Here is a 22,202-nt window from a genome sequence, read left to right as displayed (position 1 = left end):
CATATGGGAACATTTTTGAGCTGCCCAGCTCCCCAGTAATCTACCAAATCATACCAGTAGCACAGACGACCTAAAGTAACACTCACAGCATTCAAAAGGAAAAAGATGAGAAACACACACCTGCAGGAAGTAGGTTCGAGACGGAGCCTGGAGGGGGCTGGCTGGCGTTCCGGCTTACGGCTGTCGCAAGGGCCCTGTCTGTCGTAAAACCCTCTCTCCACGCTATTAGGAAAGATGTACTAGGAGGCAGCTGCTTGCAAAACCTACATGGCTTTGGCCAAACTTAAAAAATAGGGGGGTACCTGTACAATAACTCACAGGTGCTGGAAAGCACATACAGAGGCACGGCCATCCCCAGCTCTGAGTGCCCACCAACAGGACGGCCCCTGGCACTCGGGTGGTGCCTTGCCCTGAACAGCATTGCGTCTTCACCAGACTGGCCAAGAATTGCAGGGCGGGGGCCCTGGGACCCCTGTGGACTACTTAGAAGTCCTACCCCCACTCCATCCTCACCCCCAATTTTAAAATGATAGAATCATGGTGGCTGGCAGGGCTCACTGCAATGGGGGGATGGGGATGGGGTAGTACAGTGCCTTGGAGGTCCCTTCCTTCTCCATCCAAGGCCCCTCCACAGCTTCTGATCCCTACAACCTCCACACACATTGTCCCCTCCCCACTTCCCTCCTTCACTTCTCTCCATACCACTTACCCACAGCTGATCTGTATTACCTACCCTATATAGCACTGACTTATTACCAGTTGTCTAACATCTTCCACTCGTTGCTTATAGGTTTTATGATGTTTACCCCACCTTGCTGGAAAATGCAAACTTGGAAAGGAAATTCCGCTTTGTTTGCTACTATATCCCAGCGTTTTATAAAGCCTGGGATAAAACCGGCCCTGAGTGAGTGCCAGTTGGGCGGAAGGAAGAAGCGAGAGAGCAGTTAGTTCTGCACATTTGGCATAAAATATGCTACTAAAACATAGTTGATGCAAGTCAAATAAATGGCTAGCTGACTGGCTTTTTGCACATTTTCTCTACCGTTCATTTGTCACAAGTCTAGCACCTTTGGGATCCCACTCTGTATTACAGGAGACCTGTAGCTACCAATTTGCAGTGACATTATACTCCATGCCTGGAGTAAATAGCCAGTAAATATGCATAGACCCAGTGAATGAAACGTACTATTTGGTTGTTACAGCCGTGTGTATGAGAAAAGTCAGTATCTGTGTTCTGTATCTTCTGATGCATTAGACAGGCATGATATGAAGAAACCGTTCTCTGACAATGAGAAACACTACCCACCAGCTAGAAATAACATGAGCCAGACAAGAAGCCATTATAAAAAAAAAAAACCTTTTTAATTCTGATTGCCAAATTATTTAAGGCAGGTATAAAAAAGGAAAGCATTCAATATACATTTTACATAAAATAAACTAGATTACAGCATAAAACAAGTAACCAGGCAATGGCATTAAAGTCTCTCTCTTCTAAAACTGGATAATTGTAAACAGTGGGGGAAAAAAAAAGGACTGCAGGACTATTCAAGTAATAGAACAATCACAGGTGTCTCTGGTATGCAGGCTATTGGGTTATTTGCCATTCAAGATTATCAAAAAATGACACTTCATTATTCACAGATGCTCATTATTTCCCCATTTTAATCTTTACATTATATACAACACAGTTTCTGTGGTACTGGCAACCCCATGCCTTCACAAAGTATTTCTTTCCCACAATACACAGTACAAACAGTGACTACAGAACATTTCACACTGATGCGTCTTTAACGGGAGCCACCTACGTGGACATCTAAATTGTACCCAAGTGTCATCACAGTCAGCCTTTCTGAGGAGCTGACGGGAAGAATATGGAGGATATGCAAAGGTTCAGGCACACTGATACATAACATTATTTATTTACAAGTGAAAAGGAAAAGGCAAAGAAAGTAAGCAGCCTTTTGTGGCTAACACTTTTCAACATGACAAATACATTTTTTATTTCCTTTTACTGAGTGGTTTGCGACTTGGCAGCAGACCCTGTGTGTGCGAGCCTGGTTACTGATACAAAAAGTAAAGAATATATATATATATATATATATGTATATACACATATATGTATACGTATATATATATAAAACAGAAGTTTAATTACAGCAACATTTGTTACTCTGTGATAAAATCTGTAATTTACAAAAATGAAATGACTGGTTTTTGCCTGCCATTAAGGCATTTCAAATTAACACCATGGAACTGATGTCTGTATAAAGCGCTTCCCCATGTGATCCAGTCACATGACAACGTACATTTCCAATCTTGTTATTCTCTGCAAAAGAAAAGAGACTCTTAGCATAAGGGAGCTAACGCATGGAGTAATAAAAATTTTAAAACCTAAGGCTGTTCAGCTTCTTTTCATTCAATTCCAGGAAGTCAAGGGCTTTGCCACAGTGACATAAACTGTGGGAAACCAGTTCCCTCTGAAGATAGTTTATGGGACAATTAAAACTAGTAATAAGTAAATATCACCTTCAGCATTATGAACATTCATTGCTCTGTTGTGACCACAGTGGAACATGAGGAAACAAAAGGTGTCAAGGCAAGTGGGTCTGACAAAGCCATGGAGCTAAGCTAGGAAACTTTCAACTGTTTGAAACAACGATCCTTTCACTGTGACTCCATTACAGCTCAGAGTGAGGCCCATGGAATACACTTCACACATGAAGAAGCGTGGCACCATAAGAGCTCCTTAAATAACTAATAATGTCAAGTTTGGTAAAAACCATAAAGCCCATGGAGCTAGGGTTTGGGTCTGAAAAATCAGTATTTCTTCCTCCCATCCACTTAATCTAACTCTCTCTAGAGCAAGGTTCCCAAAGCAGAAGCTACTTACCTTCTTTGTGCAGGAAACATTCCTGACGCAGAGGCTTGGGCGGCCACCTGCTGGGAGGCAACCAGGGCAGCGGAGGTCAGGCCTGGTGGGGAAAGAACGCAAGATTCCATGACACACAGCAAAGGCAGAGCAGCTCCAGACCCCTGTGGCAGAGCGCTGCAAGCACGAAGGCAGCAATCTGTCCCTCACACCCACAGGGAATGTTCCAGGCAGCAAGGACAGAACACGAAGCGTCAGGTCTAACCAATATCACACACATATCCTGCCGTTCTCTTAAACAGCTATTCCAAGAGAGGGTGGCTTTCCATCTCTCTAGCTCTGAATGGCACTAAATGGTTTGCATGCATTTCGGAATAGGAAGCCCAGGAGAAATAATAGGTACCAGGTAAGACAAGAATCAAAAGTCACAGTGAATTATAGACGTGCCATGCTATTTGCTTAGCATACAAGACTTTCATAATGCATTTTATCACTTTGATGTTTTCCCCTGTGACTGACTGAACACAATGCAGCCAAAAGGTATAGGGAATTAGTGAATCAAACTCCCAAAGAGCCTTAACTTTTAGCCTCTAAGGAAAAGATGGCAGTTAGAGAATAGCTCCAAATAACGGCTAAACTGAACATTAATTTTAATCCGAGTGGCTCTTGAGGGATCAGTAGGTGCTGGGTAGCATAAGTGAGCCTCCAGCATGCAAAATATGTGCTCAGCCCTTTGAGTCCTCACCCCAGCTCTATTTTCTTAATTCTGCTGGTTTTCACCAAGTGGCATGAGCTGAATACATGAGAATGATAATTTCATATGAAAAACTTCCCACTTTCAGAGATTATCTTTATACATTTTGTTTGTTTGTTCTTTGGGTTTTTGGGGCCACTCCTGGAAGTGCTGGGAGACCAGGCAGGGTGTCAGGGATGAAATCTAGGTTAGTCTGTATGCAAAGCAAGTGTCCAGCCGATCTACTATTGCTCTGGTCTCTTTACACATTTTTGTCATATATTTACAAATCAAAGAGAGGGGATCTGGCAAGCAAATTCCTAGGTGAAAGCCCTGCCCTGAAAATCCCTATGATCTGTCTGGAAGTAGTAAGTTCATGAGTCTGGGTCCCTGGTCCAATAGGGAAGTGTCCTTCTCAGAAAGACACACCAGAGAGAACCCTCTCCTCCCTGGACCCTGTATGCACAGAAGTCACATAAGTATGTGCCAACAGTGGGCACCGGCATACCAGGATGACCCCATCTGGTCCCCTCATCTCAGTGCTCAGTCTCACTAAAGCTGTCCCCGGTTCAAAGTTGTGCAGCAATCCCTGGTATCTGACTGCCTAAGGCTGCCGAGTCCCTTGGCAAGTGTTTCTTGAAGGTGGCCGAGCTGGGACAGCTGGCACCCGCTCACCATAGCACCAAGAACTCATCCCTCAGGACCATTCCCTGCCTTTAAGAATCACTTCTCCATCTTCAGAGAATGAGCCACAGCAGTGAAGGGCCGTGAAGAGGTCCTGATTTACATTATGACAAGTGCCAGAGCTCATCTCGTTCCTTCCCTAGGAGAAGAGCGACTCTAAGGGCCTGCGGAAACCAGCACGCGTCACGATTCGGCAGCACCTCCCACCCTCCCACTGTTGTGTGCCCCGATTTCCCTGAAGTGGCTATCTGATCTCCTGATTGTTATATCCCGGCCCCAGACACAGGCCGCAGCCCTCGGTCTGAGATAACAGTAAGCCACCCCCGATAACATCAACCAGAGACAATTATTAAGTGGTGGCCATTTCATGTCTCAGTAGAATACAGAGTTGTGAAAACAGCTTCTGTTAGGTCACTAGGAAACAGGAGAAAGAAAGGTTAGAAAATCTCCTCCCAGAGCTAATAAGACATGATTCTAAGACATGCGAGGCAGTTTGGGCGATCATTTTCCAGAGCAGAATGAAGACAGGCACACTGTGAGGAGCTGCTGACCTTGGAAAGGGTCGTACTGCCCAGGGATGAGAGGGTAGCCCATGCCAACGTGGGTGTGGTGGTGCGTGTGCAGGTGCCGCTGGCCAAAGGGGGAGTGGCGGTCCCGTTCCCTCTCTGCTTCCCGCTCCCGCTCAGCTGTAGCCTTTTCCACAGGCTGCAACAGAAAAGAGAGAGTTCCCCTGTCATCTTCTGCAAAACAATGAGCAAGCCCCCTTTGTCCCACTGGTCCTATGCATTAATGGTTGAAAAGCAGATACATCCTTCAAGTTATCTATTAACGGGCCATCACTTCAAAAGACAAGTATAAGGTTCCCTTGGAAATTCAGCCAACACTGAATCACTCTGCCCAAAGAAAACCAAGTGGCACATGGGTTTTTCCTCAAAGGAAGGGCAGAAGAAACAGAACACTGGGTAAGGTGTTTGCCTTGCATATAGCTGACCTGGTTTCTAATCGATCACCACACATGGCTCCCCTGAGCACTGCCAGGGATCACTCCTGAGCACAGAGCCAGGAAGAGCCCCCAAGCATGGCCCAAAAATCAAATGGATAAAAAGAGAACTTTCTTGGGGCCTGGAGCCATAGCACAGCGGATAGGACATTTGCCTTGCATTCTCCCAACCTGGGTTCGATTCCCAGCATACCATATGGTCCCCCGAGCACTGCCAGGAGTAATTCCTGAGTGCATGAGCCAGGAGTAACCCCTGTGCATCACCGGGTGTGACCCAAAAAGCAAATTTAAAAAATTTTTCAAAAAGAGAGAGAACTTCCTCTCTATATACTCTCAATGCAGGTTTGTAATCTACTCCATTTCTTTTGGGAAACAACTTTTATATACAGATCAAAAGAAAAGTTTGTTTTAAATTACCCCTTTCTCATTACTGTTATTAATTTGGTTTGTGGGCCACACTTAGCAGAGCTCAGAGGCTTACTCCAGGCTCTATCCTTGGGATACTTTTTGTAGTACTTGGAAGGACATACGGAGTGCTGGGTATTGGTCCAATATAGCCATGTGCAAAGCCAGCACCTTACCCCTGTACTATCTCTTCGGTCCTTATCGCTTTTTAAAATAGGGGTTATACTTGGCAACTCAGACCTAACTGTCTAATTGTTGGGGATTTAGGGGAGTGTGTTGCCTGGAATTGAACTTGGTCTCAGAAACTATACCCTAGTCAATTCAGTCAAACCCAGGTCAACATCCTTTCGGCTTTGCATTCAGCTATAACTCCTGGCAATGCCTGGGGGACTGTACTGGATGCCAGGAATAGAGTCTGGGTTGGATGCATGCAAGGCAAATACCCTGTATCGCTCTATCCTCCAATACCTTTTTATTGACATCTATGGGGAAAATTCTCTCTCAAAATCTCAGTAACTATTAGATGCAAAGTTTAGGTCATTGATGCTGTGCATGCTGAACCACTCCATGGTCTCTCAGCATCTGAACGCTCAGAGAGAGACTCCTGCCCCCCAACTCACTGTTTAAGGATTGTGTATTCTCTTTGCACTTGAAAAGGGATCTTAAGTTTTTTCCACTCAAAAGAAATATTTGTATTTAGGTTCTGAGAGAAAAGATTCATAAATCATAAATCATCTTTCCTAATGTCTGCATTGAGTTTCTTGATGGACTCAGACCTTATGCCCCAATTCCAATTTTTTTCCTAATGTATGTGCTGCCAAAGCAAGCACTCCAACTTTTTTCCTGTAAGCACTACCACATCCATTCTTTTGTTTCTCTTCACAACAGTCACCAGGGCTAGCTGCAGCCCTGCTTGTGTGTACTGGAGGGTGTGGAATCTTTGACAAACACACGTATGCATGGCATCTGCAGAGTTACAGGCATATGACAGTGAGTCAAAAAGGAGCAGATGTGGCTGTGTCTTGGCCAAGCGACTTGCCCTGGCACACACAAGTGCCTCACCCATCCTGCCCCCAAAATATTTTGCACCAGAACTTGGTTTCTAGGAATTTAGGGGATGCTAATGAGCACCCTAGCCAGTTGGCAAGGTATGCGAGATTCTACAACAGAAAAACCTGCTAGCACCATACAAAACCTCCCGTCATCTGTCAAAGCATCTGACTTTGAGCACTCCCTTCTTGGGGTTATTAGGATAAAACAGCATCCTGAAGTCACAGCTGGGTTCCTAAACCATTTCTATTTCAAGACCATTCTCTAGCTTGTTCTCCGCTCCCACTTCCCACCCCAAAACATGGTACTTTTCAATAAGGACAAAAGGAGGCGTACAGCAGGAGACTTGCTGCGGTATTGGTTGGCATGCTGCTGGAGCAGATCCAGTGCTTTCGATTCAGTGGTTGTTTTCGTGTTGATGCTAGGGCTGGTATTGACTTTCTCTGCCTCTTCTCTCCCTGACATCTTCCCATAAACAGGATAATGAAATCCTGGAGAGAGATAGGCTCCTGCAGATAAACAACAAATGCCACATCAAGTTACAGGCTCCATCTTTAAAAAAAAAAATCATTTGGATTACATGAATTTGGGGTAGGAGCCGGAGATCTTGAAATAGGGGATTACATTAAGAATGGGCTATATCAGTGTTAAACTGCAAGGAGGTTTCTCCTGGTTTTTTCCTCCCAGTTAATTTGTCCCAATGAATGGAGGTTATAAACAGAATTGAGCTTAAAGCCGTTTCATACAGTTATGTGTCCGCTTAAGTGAAAGAAATAGTAACTATCATGATTATGACAGTAAGTGCTTAGAATATTTTCATAGGCAATAAAGTAGCTGTCAGTCTAACAGCCACAGCAGGAACAGCGGAGCTCGTGGAAACTACAGCTGAGAACTCCTGACATTTCAGCTGAAAGAAAAGAAGCGTCATACTGGATCAGTTTCATCTGTGGGACTTTTAAGCAGCAAAAAGCCAATGTCACCCCTTGAAATGCCTAATTTATCCTGAACAGCTCGTCCTCAGCAGTCCCTCCCCCAGCAGGGTGAGAGCCCGAGGCACGTACCCGGGTAGCTGTGCATGAGGACGGGCGAGACGGCGCGGTAGGCAGGGTGGCTGGCGTCATACATCTGTGGGTAAGGATATGCATGCAAGTACTGTATGTAGGACTGGTGCTGACTCATGGGCGAGGACACAGCCACCCGGGTCCCCCGGGAGTCCTTCCAGTTCACAGGTGTCTTTCGATCATCATTTTTCAGCTTGTTCTCCTCCATGGATTGAGAATCGGGACGCTTGGCCTCTTTGGGTTCCTCCTTAATGCTCGTTAGTGAGACGGGAAGGGTGGACACCCCACTCTCTTTATTGGGTGTTTTCCGGGGACTATCCTCTTTCAATTTCTTGTCTCTGTCAAGATCTTCTGACTTCTGTGGATCCAGGTACTTGGGCTGGTACACGTAATGATGCCATGTCCTCGAATCTGGATCCTGAGTTTTGGGGGAGAGGGGGTGTGGGGGAAGAGGTGAAAAATTTTAAGTTTTCAGAAAAACCTGCTCATCATCATGATTATACTATTCCTTCTAATCCTGTGTTAACATGAATGCGTGTGTTAACAGCCCCTTCTCCTACAGAACAGTAACGTCTGAGCTAGGCACCCTAGTTCTGTTTTACGGAAGATAAAAACCAAAGCTTTCAAAGGTCATATAAGGTCAGGACCTGAGTGGACATGGGTCGCAGACGCAAGTCTGCTGGGATTCAGAGCTGGGCCCTTAATGAAATTTCTCAACATTAAATAACAGCTGCAGGCACATCTAACCTAATCCTCATTTCTCTTTATTACCTTACATAGATTAAAAAAATTTTTTAAGGCTCCAACTTAAGCTGACCATTAATAAATCTAAGAAACATCACTTAGTATGTGCATGTGTGTGTGGCGGGGGGCGGGTGGAGGGAGGGGAGCATCAGTTCCCTAATACTATATACCGCTGTTGTTGAGGCTTACTGGATGGGTTCATGTCTCAAGGTGCTAACATTTTATCAAAACAAAAATTCAAATACATCACATACATGAGGTTTTTCTATTAAAAACAAATCCGCTGATAAGCTCCCCAACAGCACAGCTATAAATTAGGGTCCTATGAAGCCATAGTCTGGGGTTTAGGCTTCCAGAAGTGGGTGGCAGCTCTTGAGTGACCCTTTTGGCACCCCCACCCCCCAAGAGGAGAAAAGTCCCCCTGGGCATTATAGGTGCCAAGTGAATATTCAAAGTGGGGTCCTAGTGAAGACATGAGTATAAAGGACGATTCTGCTGCTAAAATTCACAGAGGGCGGAGGTAGGAAATCCTAAAATAAACACCCAGGGCTCTGAATGAGTCCTCACTGACATGGGCCAGGCACGAGTCTACAGCGTGAGAACAAATGTGAGCACCAGTGAGTTTCGTGGTGTCCCTCTGCCAGGTGCTGACCAGCGCCGCTCTGGGCTGGAGAAAAAGACAGGACACAACCGAAATGCAGGCACTGGCAGACAGCAGAAGAAGAAAAACGGGGACCTGAATTTCACTTGAGAGGCACAGGGCAGGACCAGAGCAGCAAGTAGGGTGCTTGCCTTGCATGGGGCTGACCTGAGTTCAATCCCTGGCATCCCATATGGTCCCCTGAGAGCCACTAGGAGTTCATTCCTGAGTGCAAAGCCAGGAGGGAACCCCTGAGCATCACCGGGCGTGTCCCAAGCACCAAAGAACAAGAAAAAATTTTTTTAAGGTGTGGGAAAAGGGCAGCTTTGGGGGCCCGGGTGTTCTCATCCCTGGAAGATGTGGAAATGTTCAAGAACAACTATTTTTGAGCTCAAACTCTCTGCATGAGGCAGGAGCTCGGTGGCTCTGGGCTACAGGTGCCCTAGTTGGGATGGGGCGGGAAATGACGGGAGCAGAGGGCAGCTCGCAGGGAGGAACAGGAGCGCGCCAAGCGCCGGCTCCGGGCTCCTGGAACTACACACCCAGGCAAGGCAAGTGAGCAATGCACATTCCAGAGGCCCCCGTACACTCCAGGGCAGTCTCTGCACTGGGCTCCGCGACAAGAGGACGCCACCCTAGGGCAGCCTAAGCGCCACCGCCGCCGCGACACGGACGGTCTCACCCTGCTCTCTCCCTGCGGGCGGGGCCAGGCTCCACAGTCTTACTTGTTTAAATCTCGAGGTTGGGTCTACACCTGTCTGCTTCATAGAGTCCATGACAGATTTCATTTCTACAGCCTCCTTAATAAGCTGGTGGTTTTCCATCTGCTTAGCTTTGAAGCTGTCGGCCTGAAGCTGCTGCTGGTGATTGGAGAGAAGCTGCGATTTACCTGTCTCCTCAGTTTTATTAGGCACTGACGGCCCTAGTTTAGAATGGGGTTTGTTAGGCTCCGGAGTAGAGGGAGCTTTTGAGATTGTGGCCGACGGCACGTTTTTCTGCTTACTGTCCTCCTTGCCCAGTTCTTTCAAGGGAAGCTCGTTTTTCCTCTCACTCTCCCCGCGCCCCTGGGCCATTTTCTGCTCGGCCAGCCTCTGGTCCTCATAGTACTTCTCGTACTGCTGTCTGTAGGCCGGGCTGGTGGCCATCAGGGACTTCTGGTCCATGTACAGCCCGTAGGCGTACTGGCCGTAGTAGAGCGACTGGGCCAGGGCGGGGTGCCGCTGCGTGATGACCGACTGGTGCTGCAGCGGCGCCGGGCTGTGCTCCACTTTCTTGGCCTCGAGCGGCTCCGCCCGGTCCTTCTTCTCGGCGTCTTCCTCAGACTCCTTCTTGATCTTCATTCCCTGGCTGCTCCCCCCATTGCCGGCCGCCGGGGCGCCCACCGGACCCGGGTGCATGTAGCTCGGGGAGTAGTAAGGATCGTAGCCATGGTAGTAGGGGGAATGGGACTCTTTCACCTGCGAGGACGGAGCGGCGGCCGCGGGATGCCCCTTGAGCACCCCGTCCTTCCCGGAAAGGACGTCGGCGGGAGAGCTCGCTTTGGACCTCAGGCCCTCTGACCTGCTGTCGGAGCCGCCGTCGTCCGCGGCATCCGAGATGTCCGAGTATGCGGGGCTGCTGGTCTTGGCCGCCGAGCCGTCAGGGCCGTTCTGGGCCAGCACGTGCAGGGGGGCCATGGGCACCTGCCCGTTCACCACGGCACTGCACTCCATTCTCGAGGCGCTGCCGATGGAAGGGCTGGGCGCGTTGTCGGTGAACGTGTACACCTTATCGGCCTCGGCCTTGATGCTGGCCATGCGGCTCTCCTGCGACTCAGACAGCCCGTTGGCCAGCCCCTCGCTCTTGCCGAGATGGTCCTTTAAAAAATGCCCCGACAGGTCTTTCCCCACCCCCTTGGCGTCCTCCAGTTTGCCCAGCTTCGCCTCCACTTTCGGGCTTCCCGTCTCCTTCCCTTCCTTGTCCTTGAGCTTCCGCTTCTCCTTCTTCTTTTTGTCCTTGAGCGACACAAGGGCTGGGTTCACGGTGACGGGCTCCCCCATTATGGTGGGCTTTGGTTGGATGGGTTTGAGCGGAGGACTCTTTGGTGTGGCCTGCACCACGGTGGTGGTGAGGGCGGGCAGGCCCGGGATGGTCCCGGTGGTGGTGCTGGTGAAGGCTGCAGTGGGGATGGCGATCAGCTGGGGGGGCGTGGGGGCGGGGGCGGGGGCGATGGGCCGGGCCGTTTTAAGTTTCGAGAGGTTCTTGTCCATTTTGCAATTGTTGGCTTTCTTGCCCTTCTCCTTCTCTCCCAAATTTTTCTTATCGATCAAGCCCTCGGCTTCCAGTTTGGGCATCTCGGTGGCCAAACTACCATCTGCGGCCGAGCAACTGTCCATGGCGGCCGTCATGTTGGAGATCACCGGGAGGTTACTCAGTTCATGGTTCAGACCCTTCTTTTTGCCCGAGTTCTTGCCCGCTTTGGAACCCATCACAGAACCCGGCCCGTTGCTCATCAGCTCTCGCTTTCCTTTGGGGGTCCCCGGGGGGTTGCCCGGGCCGGGGGATGTGGGCGCCTTCACAGCGTCATAGGAGCCACTGGTGCTGGGCTCGCCACATTCCAGGGCCACGTTACTCAATGTCTCCTCGCAGTCCGAGATCTTGTCCTCGCTGTCAGGCTCGAACTCCAGCTTGTTCTCGGGGTCCAGGTGTGCGTGGGCCTGGTGGTACCGCAGGCCGTTAATGTGCTTGTACTTTTTGTTGCAGTTTGGGTGGGGACAGTCTATGAGCACCGGGGAAGAGCAGCCCTGGTCCAAAAAAGCCGCCTCTGGCTTCCCCTGGGGTGTGGTGGGGGTGCTCCTCGAATTCGTGCGGACGCGTTTCCCGGGCTTGTTGTCCTCCGAGCTGGAGTTCAGGTCGAGCTCCAGAGGCGGCTTGTTTTTCCTTTTGTTGGTGGAGGAGGGGCTGGCCTTGATGTCCTCAGCGGCACAGTTTGGGGGTGTCCTTCGCCCGCTGGCGTTGAGGCTGCCCCGCCTCCCCTTCCCGTTGGCCCCCCCTCGGTTCTTGTTCTGCAGCCCTCGGGACTCCGCGAAGCTGGCCTCTGAGCCCGGGGCCGCCGCCGCCGAGCGCGCTCTCTTCCCTCGGCCCCGGCCCCCTCGCATGTCCAGGTCACTCGTGGGAGATTCGCAGAACCTAGGAAAGCAAAGACCGGAGGTCAGTTTAGAGCATGACCCGGACCCAGGCAGCTAAGTCACACAAGCTGCCGTCCAGGAGAGTCAGCACCCCATGCAGGACCCAAGGGCCACCCCGGCAAAGCAAGAGACATTGCTCTGCTACTGCCCTGGCCAGTGCTGCCCTTTGCCAAAGAGCAGGCAGCCACCCGCTTACAGTGCTCCTCAGAAAACCAAAGCACAAAGCACACAGTGCGGGGAGCTTGCTTCAACCCAGTTCCCAGTCCCAATCTTAAGGGGATAAAAAAAAGTGGGTAGGAGAGAGCTCCCGGTGGGAAAGAAACCCGGCCCCTGCGTTTTGCTGGGTTCAGCCTGCCACTGTTCTTTTCTCTTTGCTGGCTACAATTACATGCCGACTTCTATGTATTATTAATCTCTCCCTCCAGTCAGCTTGCAGAAAGAGGATGCGGAGTGAGGGGGAGGAGAGGAGGAAGGAGCAGAGGAGAAAGGCCCGTCATACCTGGGGGGTGCCCAGTCGTGCTTGGTGCAGTCCAGCAGAGTGCCCACATAAGTCTTGTTCCTCCACGTGACATTCACCACCAGGACACCTGTAGAGGTGGGGAAAGAAGGAGGACTGTGATCAGAGTTCAGAGCTCATCACTCCCTCTCCCCACCATGTACTCTCATCACCGTGTTTTTTTTTTTCCTTTTTGGGTTGCACCCGGCGATGCACAGGGGTTACTCCTGGCTGTGCACTCGGGAACCACCCCTGGAGGTGCTCAGGGGACCATATGGGATGCTGGGATTCAAACCCGGGTCGGCCGAGTGCAAGGCAAACGCCCTACCTGCTGTGCTATCACTCCAGCCCCATTTTTTTTCTTTGTGATCATCACTGTGTTTTTTTAACCAGTAGAATTCTACTCTCCTTTGCTTCTAAAAGCTGTGGTTTGCATTCTTCCTCTTTCTGGTTTCAGTGACCTCAAGTGAAAACCCACAGGAAGTGTGTGTGTGTGTGTGTGTGTGTGTGTGTGTGTGTGTGTACACATACACAGACCCAAGTGCATGCATGTGTAGTATAAAAGTCAGACTGTATGTGAGAGTGTAATCAAGATACTGCTGACAGAAGGAAATGGTTTTTGCCATGTCCTGCTGTAAAACAGCAACACTCACCTCTTAATTTTTCTATTATTACACATAATTGCTTTCGTTTGGCAAGCAGCCAACATCAACTGAAGCACTGTTACCAGTGCTTAAACCATAAGGTGACTGAAAAGAATCAGTTTTGTTTCTAATGCAACAATACAAAATAAAACAGGATATATATGTATATATATATATATGTATATATATACATATATATGCACAAAAATATAGAAGGAAGGGGGTGCGGTGATGGGATTTAGAATCCAGATAGCAGACAATCAACTAATCCTGCCCTCTCTGACTTTGTGAGAGCCTATCAGCCATGCTACAGTATCTATTTCACTGTCTGGTCTTGTTTCATATTAAGGACTCCTAAAATAGCCCTCTTAAGAAAATAAATGTGCACAATAGGTTTGCTCTTGGGGTTATCTTTAGAATCAACTTTAGTAAGCATTTGCCACAGAGGATTAGAAAAAAAAAATCTCAAAACCAACACACTTGCTTCCTGCGAATCATTCTGCTTTTCCCAACTGCTTTGCAGACAGGCAATTTAATTTAGCACTGCATCTGTGAATTACTAAACCTCAGTGCACTGGGTACACCAAATGTCACAGGGAAACAAAATATAAACTCCTCTTATTTCTCTACTGGACAAGTGCCATGTATTTTTTAAAACCACTCTTTTAAAGCACATTTTTAAAAGACCTAGATTTGGAGACTATGTAAAGCGTTAAAGAAATGAAATCTTTAGGAAAGTCTTTGTTTTCTTCTCTGTACTTGTCCCTTATTCAATCTTGGGAAATTCCAAGAACATTACTCCAAGTCTAAGTCTAGCTGGCTTGCTCACTTGCTCCTGCCATTTTGAATGACAGAGAGCCTGCATGGAGCTCCTTTATGGCCAGGGACATACCTCACAAGGTAAGACTTATTTCCCAGAGAACATTCAAACAGCAGGTTAAATATTTCCACAATTGGGACTCAAGCAGTGGGGAAAAGAAGAATTGCATCTGAAGACTTAAAATGAGATTTTTAAGTTGTTTTCCAGACAGTCTGTGTTACTATTACTTAAGTGACAACTGAATTCACCCCCACAGCAAGTCTCAGGGAGGAGGGGAGAGCTAAAACTGCATCTTTCAAATCACAGTTGATTCCACTGTAATTCCCCCAGGAAACAACAACAACAAAATATTTTTTTAAACCACTGAGTATAAAAATCCATATTGAGATGAGAATCAATGATAATTAGGCATTTGGTCCAAATTTGCACAAGACAGAACAATTGGAAGGCAGCATTCTTTATGAGCACATCCCTTCCGGGAAAAGGAGGGGCTGGGAGCCAGAGGAAGGATCGAGCTGGTTTTCTCATCATCTGCTCTCTCGGGCACTGCGTGTGGTGTCAAAGACCTTTGCAGCTGCTTAAAATTCTTCAGCATGTCAGCTATATTTACAGTGCAAGAATATATCTGTATTGCCAGAAGGTGAGTGCATTTTCGCTTTAGACGCAATAGGCTGAATCACTGCGTTCCAGAGTCCCTGATGTAGCACAAATGTATAATTAAAATTGCTTGAAAGGAAACATGAAAGAAACAACAAGCCTTCCATTCTTGCAGTAATAAAATTAAAAACAGGAAAAGTCTGCACAGACACTTAACATTTGTCTGCAGTGAAAGGCTTTTGTTATTGCTTTTCCCCTAAGGGTTTCGCATTTCCAGCGAATGCCGGCTGCCCATTGGCCCACGCCCGGGGGGAACGCTCGCGTCTGATTGGCTGGGCCCAGGGCGGCCTCGGGAGCGGCGAGCAGGGCCGGAATAAAGGGGCTCTGCGCAAGGGAAGGGGGTGGCGAGCCCAGGGTTCTCCAGGCACCAGGGGCTGGGGGCCCGGCCCTAGCCCCTTCTGCCAATGCAGGCCTGACCCTGGGCTGGAGGTGCCTGTCGATGGGGCGGTGACACCGGCCCACTGCATTCCGAAGTGGTGGTCTCACACAGGACAAAGGGACACTGGAGGGGGTGGGGGCGGGGGCGGGCAGAGCAAAGGAAGCCTTGTCAAACAAGCAATTAATCAGAGGCAGTGCGGGGCTACTGTTAGGAGCGAGCCGTTGCAAAGGTTAAACCTCCACGCTGTACACTGTGCACATGGCCCGATACTATTTATAGAAGCTGCACCAACAGACCCGGACCTCTTACCTTGGCCTGGAGGATACGTATCATTATTATTAGCACTCACAAGGGCAGGAACAAAACCCAGAGAAGGAAAAGTCCATTTTCAACTTCAAAGGGCCACACTCAAGTTAGCCGTGTGTTTCTAGAAGCCTTCCATATGTAAAATGCTCAAAATAAATGCTCTGCTCCCAGCAAGATCTTGAATGATCTCCATCAAGTAGTGCTAATTAAATACTTGTGCTCTGTCTTATTTTCCTTCAGATGTACAAGTCGCTCCAACAATGCCAAGCAGTATTGATGTCTGTCTAGAATTCGCTTGCAAACACACACAACCTTTCTTTCTGTGGCGCCACATGAGCCACTTTACACCAGAACGAAGGCTTCAAGGAATGCTTCTCCTATAAAAGGCCAGTGCATGGCTACTCCGGGAAGAAGTCTATGCCTCTCTGAGGAGGGCCAAGGAGGAGGATAAAGGCGGGCTGATAGTCGTAAAAGATGCAAACTTTCTACCCACGTCTCACCATTATCGACCCGTTTGTATCCCAGAACCATAGAAAATAGCTTGAACTTTTTTTTGAAAGACATTATGGGACCCAAGTGAGAAATAAAAATCTCTTTAATGTATACATTTCTACCTTAAAATCTGGGGCTGTGTGTCGCTTGCAAAAATTAGAAAATGCCTACATTTATTCTAAAAAGATCAATTTCTTTTTGATGCACATTCTTTCAAAGCGCAGCCTGGGAACTAGGCGCTGGGGTGCTTACTCAAGTCTTCCTCATCTTTGTGCTCTCAAGTATCCCACCAGCTCAGCATCACCCGTCCCCACTTGTGGCCTGGACTTTCTCAAAGAGCTGGTGCCTGGCCTGTAACTTCAGGTGCGTGTGTGGTGTGGGGGGAGGGGTGGGGAGGGGATTACTTTGTCTGGGCCACACCTGGCATTGCTCGAAGGCTATATCCAGCTCCCCAAGTTACTCCTAGAGGTGCTTTGGGGGAGGGGACCATGTTGGGTATCAAATTCAGACCTCCTACATGCAAAGGAAGAACCCCTGCTCTTTGAACCATCTCTTTCTCGCCGCTGCCCCCGCCCCCCGCCCCGTGTTCTGTAAGGTTTTTTTCCCTGACACGAAACCGGAGGGATAGGGCTGAACCAGGCAATGGATGGTATGAGCACACTCACTGCGCAGGGGTTTCTTCTCTGTACTGAGGCTTTGTTTTAAATACCAAATTGGACTCCACCCTCAGAGGCATATGACCTACAGGACACTGACTAAGAATACAGTCAATAGTCTATAACCTGAGCCACCCCCCTCCCCTGCCCCACCTCCCCAAATCAAACCTCCCCAAATCCCCAGATCAAATGATCTCCTAAGGACTCAACAGTCACTGAGTCCCATTATTTCCCTAGGTAGGGACTTGAGTGTCCCAGGGACCTGCTCAGGCCTGTCAAGCAATACTGATGCTTCCTGGCCCTATCTGACGGCTTCAGTGAGGGCCACTGCAGCGAATACTGGGAATGAGGAATGTGTAAGGGGAAGTTGGCATAAAGAGCAGAGTTCTGAAAGGAAGGGGATCTCGAGGCCAAAGCGCAGAGCTCCATGAAGAGAGCTGGAGGAGGGCATCTGTGAGGTGTGAGGAGCTCCAGTCTAGCGTGCTTGGCCAAGAGGCTCCTCCTCCAGTGCTCATAGGGGTTTTCACCAGCTCCCAGGATTGTCCCAGACTATACTGGGCCTACTAGGAAACGCTGCAAAGACTGTCCCCCTGACAATCAGCAGGTGACAATGCACCCAGGCAAGGACAATGCCTACACCCACGTTCCCCTCACAGTCAGTTCATTCACTCTTACGCCAAGCAGGGTCTTCTTCATGTCACACTTATTTTTTGGGGGGGAAGGCGAGGGGGTCACACCCGGTGATGCAGAGAGGTTACTCCTGGTTCTGCACTCGGGAATTACTCCTGGTGGTGCTCGGGGGACCATATGGGATTCTGGGAACCAAACCCAGGTTTGCCGCGTGCAAGGCAAATGCCCTACCCACTGTCACAGCCCCCATGTCACACTTTGAAGGCCCTACCTGCCTTAGTCCAAGTTCCTAGGCAAAGTGAAGATTCAGAATGAACTAGAACTAGGGACAGGCCACATGTGCTCATCCCACTGAATCTTTCCCTAGCTGACGCGTGCACTCACACCCCACCCTCACCCCAGCCACTCCCTGCTCTGTCCCTGTGTCCTGGTCCCTGGGCCACACACAGCAGCAGCTCAAACAAATTCCTATTTTCCACTTGAGTCCACTGTCACAACCTCCCCACCCTGACCCTTAAATATGGCCCCTTGCCCAAGGTCTGTGCATGACAAATTAAGGGAACTGATGATCTTGTTTCCAGGCATGGTCCCTAGGCCTGGAGTCTTCTATGCACAGCATCCCAGACTCTCTCCTTTACGGCTGGCTGGGAAACCAAGAGCTCAGCCCCCTTCCTCTGGGCCCTAAATACCGTGAAGATTTTTTTCCCCCTCCCACCATCTAACAGGAAGACCACACCATTAAGTAAGCGACAAACTGCCTGGGCCCCATGCACAGCCTCCTGAACACTATCCTCACACTTGCAGCAGGCCTATTCTTCCAACGAGACCAGCAATTCTTCCAACGAGACCAGCAGCTGTGCACGATCTGACCCAAACCTGGGGTGCCAAGCTCAAATGCTCAGCTTAGCCAGCACCCAGGCACCCCAAGATGGGGTCACCATGGTCTGGGGCTTCAAATCCTACTCGGTGATTTCCTTGCGATCCTGCCATAAGCTTTCAATAGGCCTAATCTCCCACTCATTTCTGGATGACAGAAATTCTCCATGGAGAGATTTTTTTTTGCTCCAAAGATGTTATAAATACGGCTTATGAATGACTGTTTCTGGTATTTGTAAAGATGTTTCCTCAAGAACTGGGCAAATGTCTGATTTCCCAGTGGATCTACAGAACTGTTTGTATTATAGTTGAAAGACTGTTTCAGAGTCTTTAAAGCACTTCATCCCTGGGACAGAAGTCTTTGCCAAACATTGCAAATACCGAATTTGGAATCAGGCAGCTTTTTTTTTTTTTGGTGGGGGACCGCTCATTCAGACTCCCACATCTGGATAAACTTGGTGTGCGCTCATGCAGAAAACAGACCTCGTCTAACGGCACTGAAATGTGACCCATCTGTGCCATCATTTTTTTAAACTTACACATTTCTTCCTTTCATATATTTTTCAGAAGAAACATTAGTGACAATAAAAATGCTACAGTATGCCCATTTCACGAGTATAGGATAAAGCCCCTATTATCAGATATCACGTTACCTTCTATTTTTAATACAAAGTGCTGATTATACAAGGTATGATGTATCCCCATTCCTGTGAACTTAACTCCCTTCTCCTAATTTACTGTGGTTGGGAAACTGGTACTCTTTTTTTTTTTTAATTGAAAAAAGCCGAGTATGAATTGCACATTTGTTCACCATTCTGACTTTCAGAGCCAGTAACCTTCACAAAGGCCTCTCTTCAAAGGACAAAGCTGAGTTTATAATTAGTCAGGGAAGTTTTACATTTACAACTGTGGTTACCAATGAAATATCTGCTGGTGAAAAGGCAGAGAGACTCCCTGTCACCTATCCAAGTCTATGGGGAACATGAGGCCTAGAGAGGCAAGCGTTATCACATGACCTGAAAATGCAGGCTCTCACTTTTTTTTTTTTTTAAAAAGAGCCCTACTGCTGGGCTGAATGTTTGAAGAGTCACTTTAACCACATCCTGTAATCAAACCATCTGGAACACAGTGCTGCGATTAGTCACCCTGAACATTGGGCTTTATCTGAACAAATAGTGTTCGGCAATGGAGCTCAGGAGATAGGGCAGTGCTAACAAAGGGAAGTGTAATGAAACACTTTATGCCCTAGTGTGCCCCCACCCGAGCCATAAACCCCAGAGACATGCAGCTCTGGTGTTAATGTACTACTTTATGAAAGCACAGTGAGCTCAGAGATGAAAGGACTGGAGGGCAAAAAAATTGCTGGTTTGGATGGATCTTCTCTGCTGGTGGCTGGAATATTGTGGGCACTGCACTCTCCGTGTTAATTATAACCTCTCAGATGACGGTTTCCGCATTCCTATTAGGGTTTGGGGTTATTTTTCGGGACACTGGGATCAACGCACATTCACAGGAGAAGAGTTAAGATGCTTTATTCGCCAGAGGTTAATCTGAACAAGGAGTCTTTTCTTTGGGGGCCATCTAAAAACCCTGTCCATAAATAACAAGGAAAAAAATAAGGTCTTATTCCAAAGAAATATGCTAAACCAATACCAAAAGGCAAAAAAGCAGAAGCAAAAATGCTGTTCTCATCTACATTTGAAAAGCCGGTATTCTTTCTTGACTGTGCTACCTCTTTCAAAAGTATACTTGATCATCAGGATACAATCTATGGAAATCTTTTTCAATTCTAAAAGGATCCCTCCTACCCTCCTACCCTAAATACACTGAATTACTGAATTATCCCCTCCCACCTCCCTTCCCCCCCACCACCATGGTTAAAGCAACCTTGTTTCCCCCCTGGGCCTTATGGTTTAATACACAAAAGAACACAGAGCCACTTCCATCACTGTCGCCTCCCCGCAGCCTTTGTTCTGAGGCCTGATGAGCTGTATTGATTTGGGAAAATCATTGAGCTTCTTGGAAAACTAGACTCTCGCTTATTCACTGCCATCTATTTCTTTCCCATGAAGACAGGTGGTCAATATCCAGTTGACTGGTCAGCTAAAAGCAGCTCTGGCGGCTTTCTTTTCTTGCCTCCCTAGTAACATTATCCTTCCCCACTTTTAGAAAACACAAAGGCCGGCTAAGAAGCCTTGTGGGTAAGAAGAGGGAGCAGAAATAAGGCCTTTGTACAGCACCTCTGGGAACTCGGGAGCTGTCCCTTGCATTTGCATGGGGACCTGCCTTGCACATGTGGGTGCTGCCAGTATTTCCACTGACCAAGTGGGAGATAAGTCCAGGCACCGATGAGAGTACCCAGGGCTCAAAAGATAACTGAAAAACAACCCGAGGAAACAGATCACCAGAACCCAAAGAATGCTTGCTGCAGAAATATTTGACTTCCTGAAATATTCCAGTTACAACGTGTCAGAAGTGTCATTAAGGGCATTTTAGGTTAGGAAACAAACCCAACGACAAAACAGACCTGCAGCAGGAGCTGGAAACACAATCTCTGACAACAGCAAAACAACTATTTGCTCTTCAGTTAGGAGGACTCGTCCACTGAGGCTAGTTTTGAAAAACCCATACACTGAACAATACACCCCACAAAAGGTAGCCCCTACTGCGTAGGCCATTCCCCCACGTTTCCGAGAAGGGGCCCAGAGGTCCCACCTGGCAAGGGGCAGGAGGATGGTGGGGAGAGGGGACCAGCCCCTGGAGCTTGTCTCAGGGAGCCTCTGAGTCAGGCTGCACCAAAGCCCCCAAGTGTCAGGTCCCAACGCTCCAGCTGGGGAAGGCTTTCCAGGCTGCGGTCCGTCATGAGTCAGCCAGCCCGCAGGAGGTAACCCTCAGAAGAAACACAGAGTCAGACCCATATTTGGAGCAACTGAAATGCAGGCTCGCCCCTGGGGGCCGTGACAGAAGCTGCAGGCACCGTGTTAGACAGTGAGAACCTTTTCCCCCCCGACTGGCACAGAACACGTCAAGAGGCCCTGTATCGTGTCCTCAGTTCAACTTTCCAGGAAGTGCCTTCTTGGAGGCCTGGTGGCAGCGACGAGCAACAGTGCCACTCTGATTTCTGGTGCCACGGTCTGATTGTGCTCTTCCTTAGCCAGCGTCCACTGATTTATCTGACAATGAGTCTGGAGGCACAGTTTCGAAGTGCCGGCAGTTCCTCAAGTGTGCCCCGTTTCTCAAGACCCAGTTTCCTCATTAGGGAAACAGGATCATCTCTCCCTCACCTCCCTTCCTTCATGGGAAAAGGGGGGGAGGGTGAGTGCCGACTGTAATAGGATAATTGACTCACCTCAGCTTTGATTATGGGCTCATTAGGAGATATTTTACTCATTCTTCACATGTTTGAAACCATTCAAAAGTTGGAGGAAGGTATTTGATAAAGACTTACTGAACGGGGGCTGCTATGAGCCAGGAGAATACACGGCTCTTATAATCCTTTTTTACCTCTTAACACACATCATTTCTCAGAGTGTTATTTGGGGCCCAACGCTCTATGTAAGGGACCCTGGCTGGCAGCAGATGGTCAGGAACCCCCAGGAGGAGACGGAAATAGCCTCTCTTCACTCCCACTCTCATGCCACTCAAGATAAGCAACTGAAAGCATGGCAGCCCCTCCAATCGCCAGGCCAGTTGTTTCCTGCACTTACAAAGGAGAGAATCTTCCCAGCTAACAGCTCACAGAGCCAGGCTCTCTCCTCGACCCCTCTCACTCCACAAGTAAGTACAGGGGTAGCCAATCCAGACCCAAACCAACCGTCTCTGCCGCCAGCAATCCCTCTCTATGCTGCTCCACCTTAAAGAGCATTCTCAGGTTCGAGGGAAGAAGGGGGTGG

The 22,202-nt window shown here is 48.5% G+C and overlaps 1 protein-coding gene across 4 annotated transcripts in view; it reads right to left on the bottom strand.

The window, feature by feature from the left end:
* Positions 1–1,338: 1,338 nt before the first annotated feature.
* Positions 1,339–22,202, bottom strand: part of ZNF608 (zinc finger protein 608) — a 102,623-nt gene continuing 81,759 nt past the window's right edge. For 2 of the 4 annotated variants that reach the window (XM_055141342.1, XM_055141341.1), the window contains exons 4-10: positions 12,853–12,940; positions 9,912–12,354; positions 7,803–8,220; positions 7,078–7,250; positions 4,838–4,991; positions 2,891–2,972; positions 1,339–2,326 (exon numbers count right to left, since the gene is read on the bottom strand). In XM_055141342.1, coding sequence (XP_054997317.1) covers positions 2,320–2,326; positions 2,891–2,972; positions 4,838–4,991; positions 7,078–7,250; positions 7,803–8,220; positions 9,912–12,354; positions 12,853–12,940 — 3,365 coding nt within the window. In that variant the 3' untranslated portion in view covers positions 1,339–2,319. Of the gene's footprint in view, positions 2,327–2,886; positions 2,973–4,837; positions 4,992–7,077; positions 7,251–7,802; positions 8,221–9,911; positions 12,355–12,852; positions 12,941–22,202 lie in introns of those variants that run through there. The other 2 variants (XM_055141343.1, XM_055141344.1) reach the window with 2 other exon arrangements.

This window comes from Sorex araneus, chromosome 6, assembly GCF_027595985.1.
Source record: "Sorex araneus isolate mSorAra2 chromosome 6, mSorAra2.pri, whole genome shotgun sequence".
NCBI lineage: Eukaryota > Metazoa > Chordata > Mammalia > Eulipotyphla > Soricidae > Sorex > Sorex araneus.
This window is presented reverse-complemented; position numbering and strand designations above follow the sequence as displayed.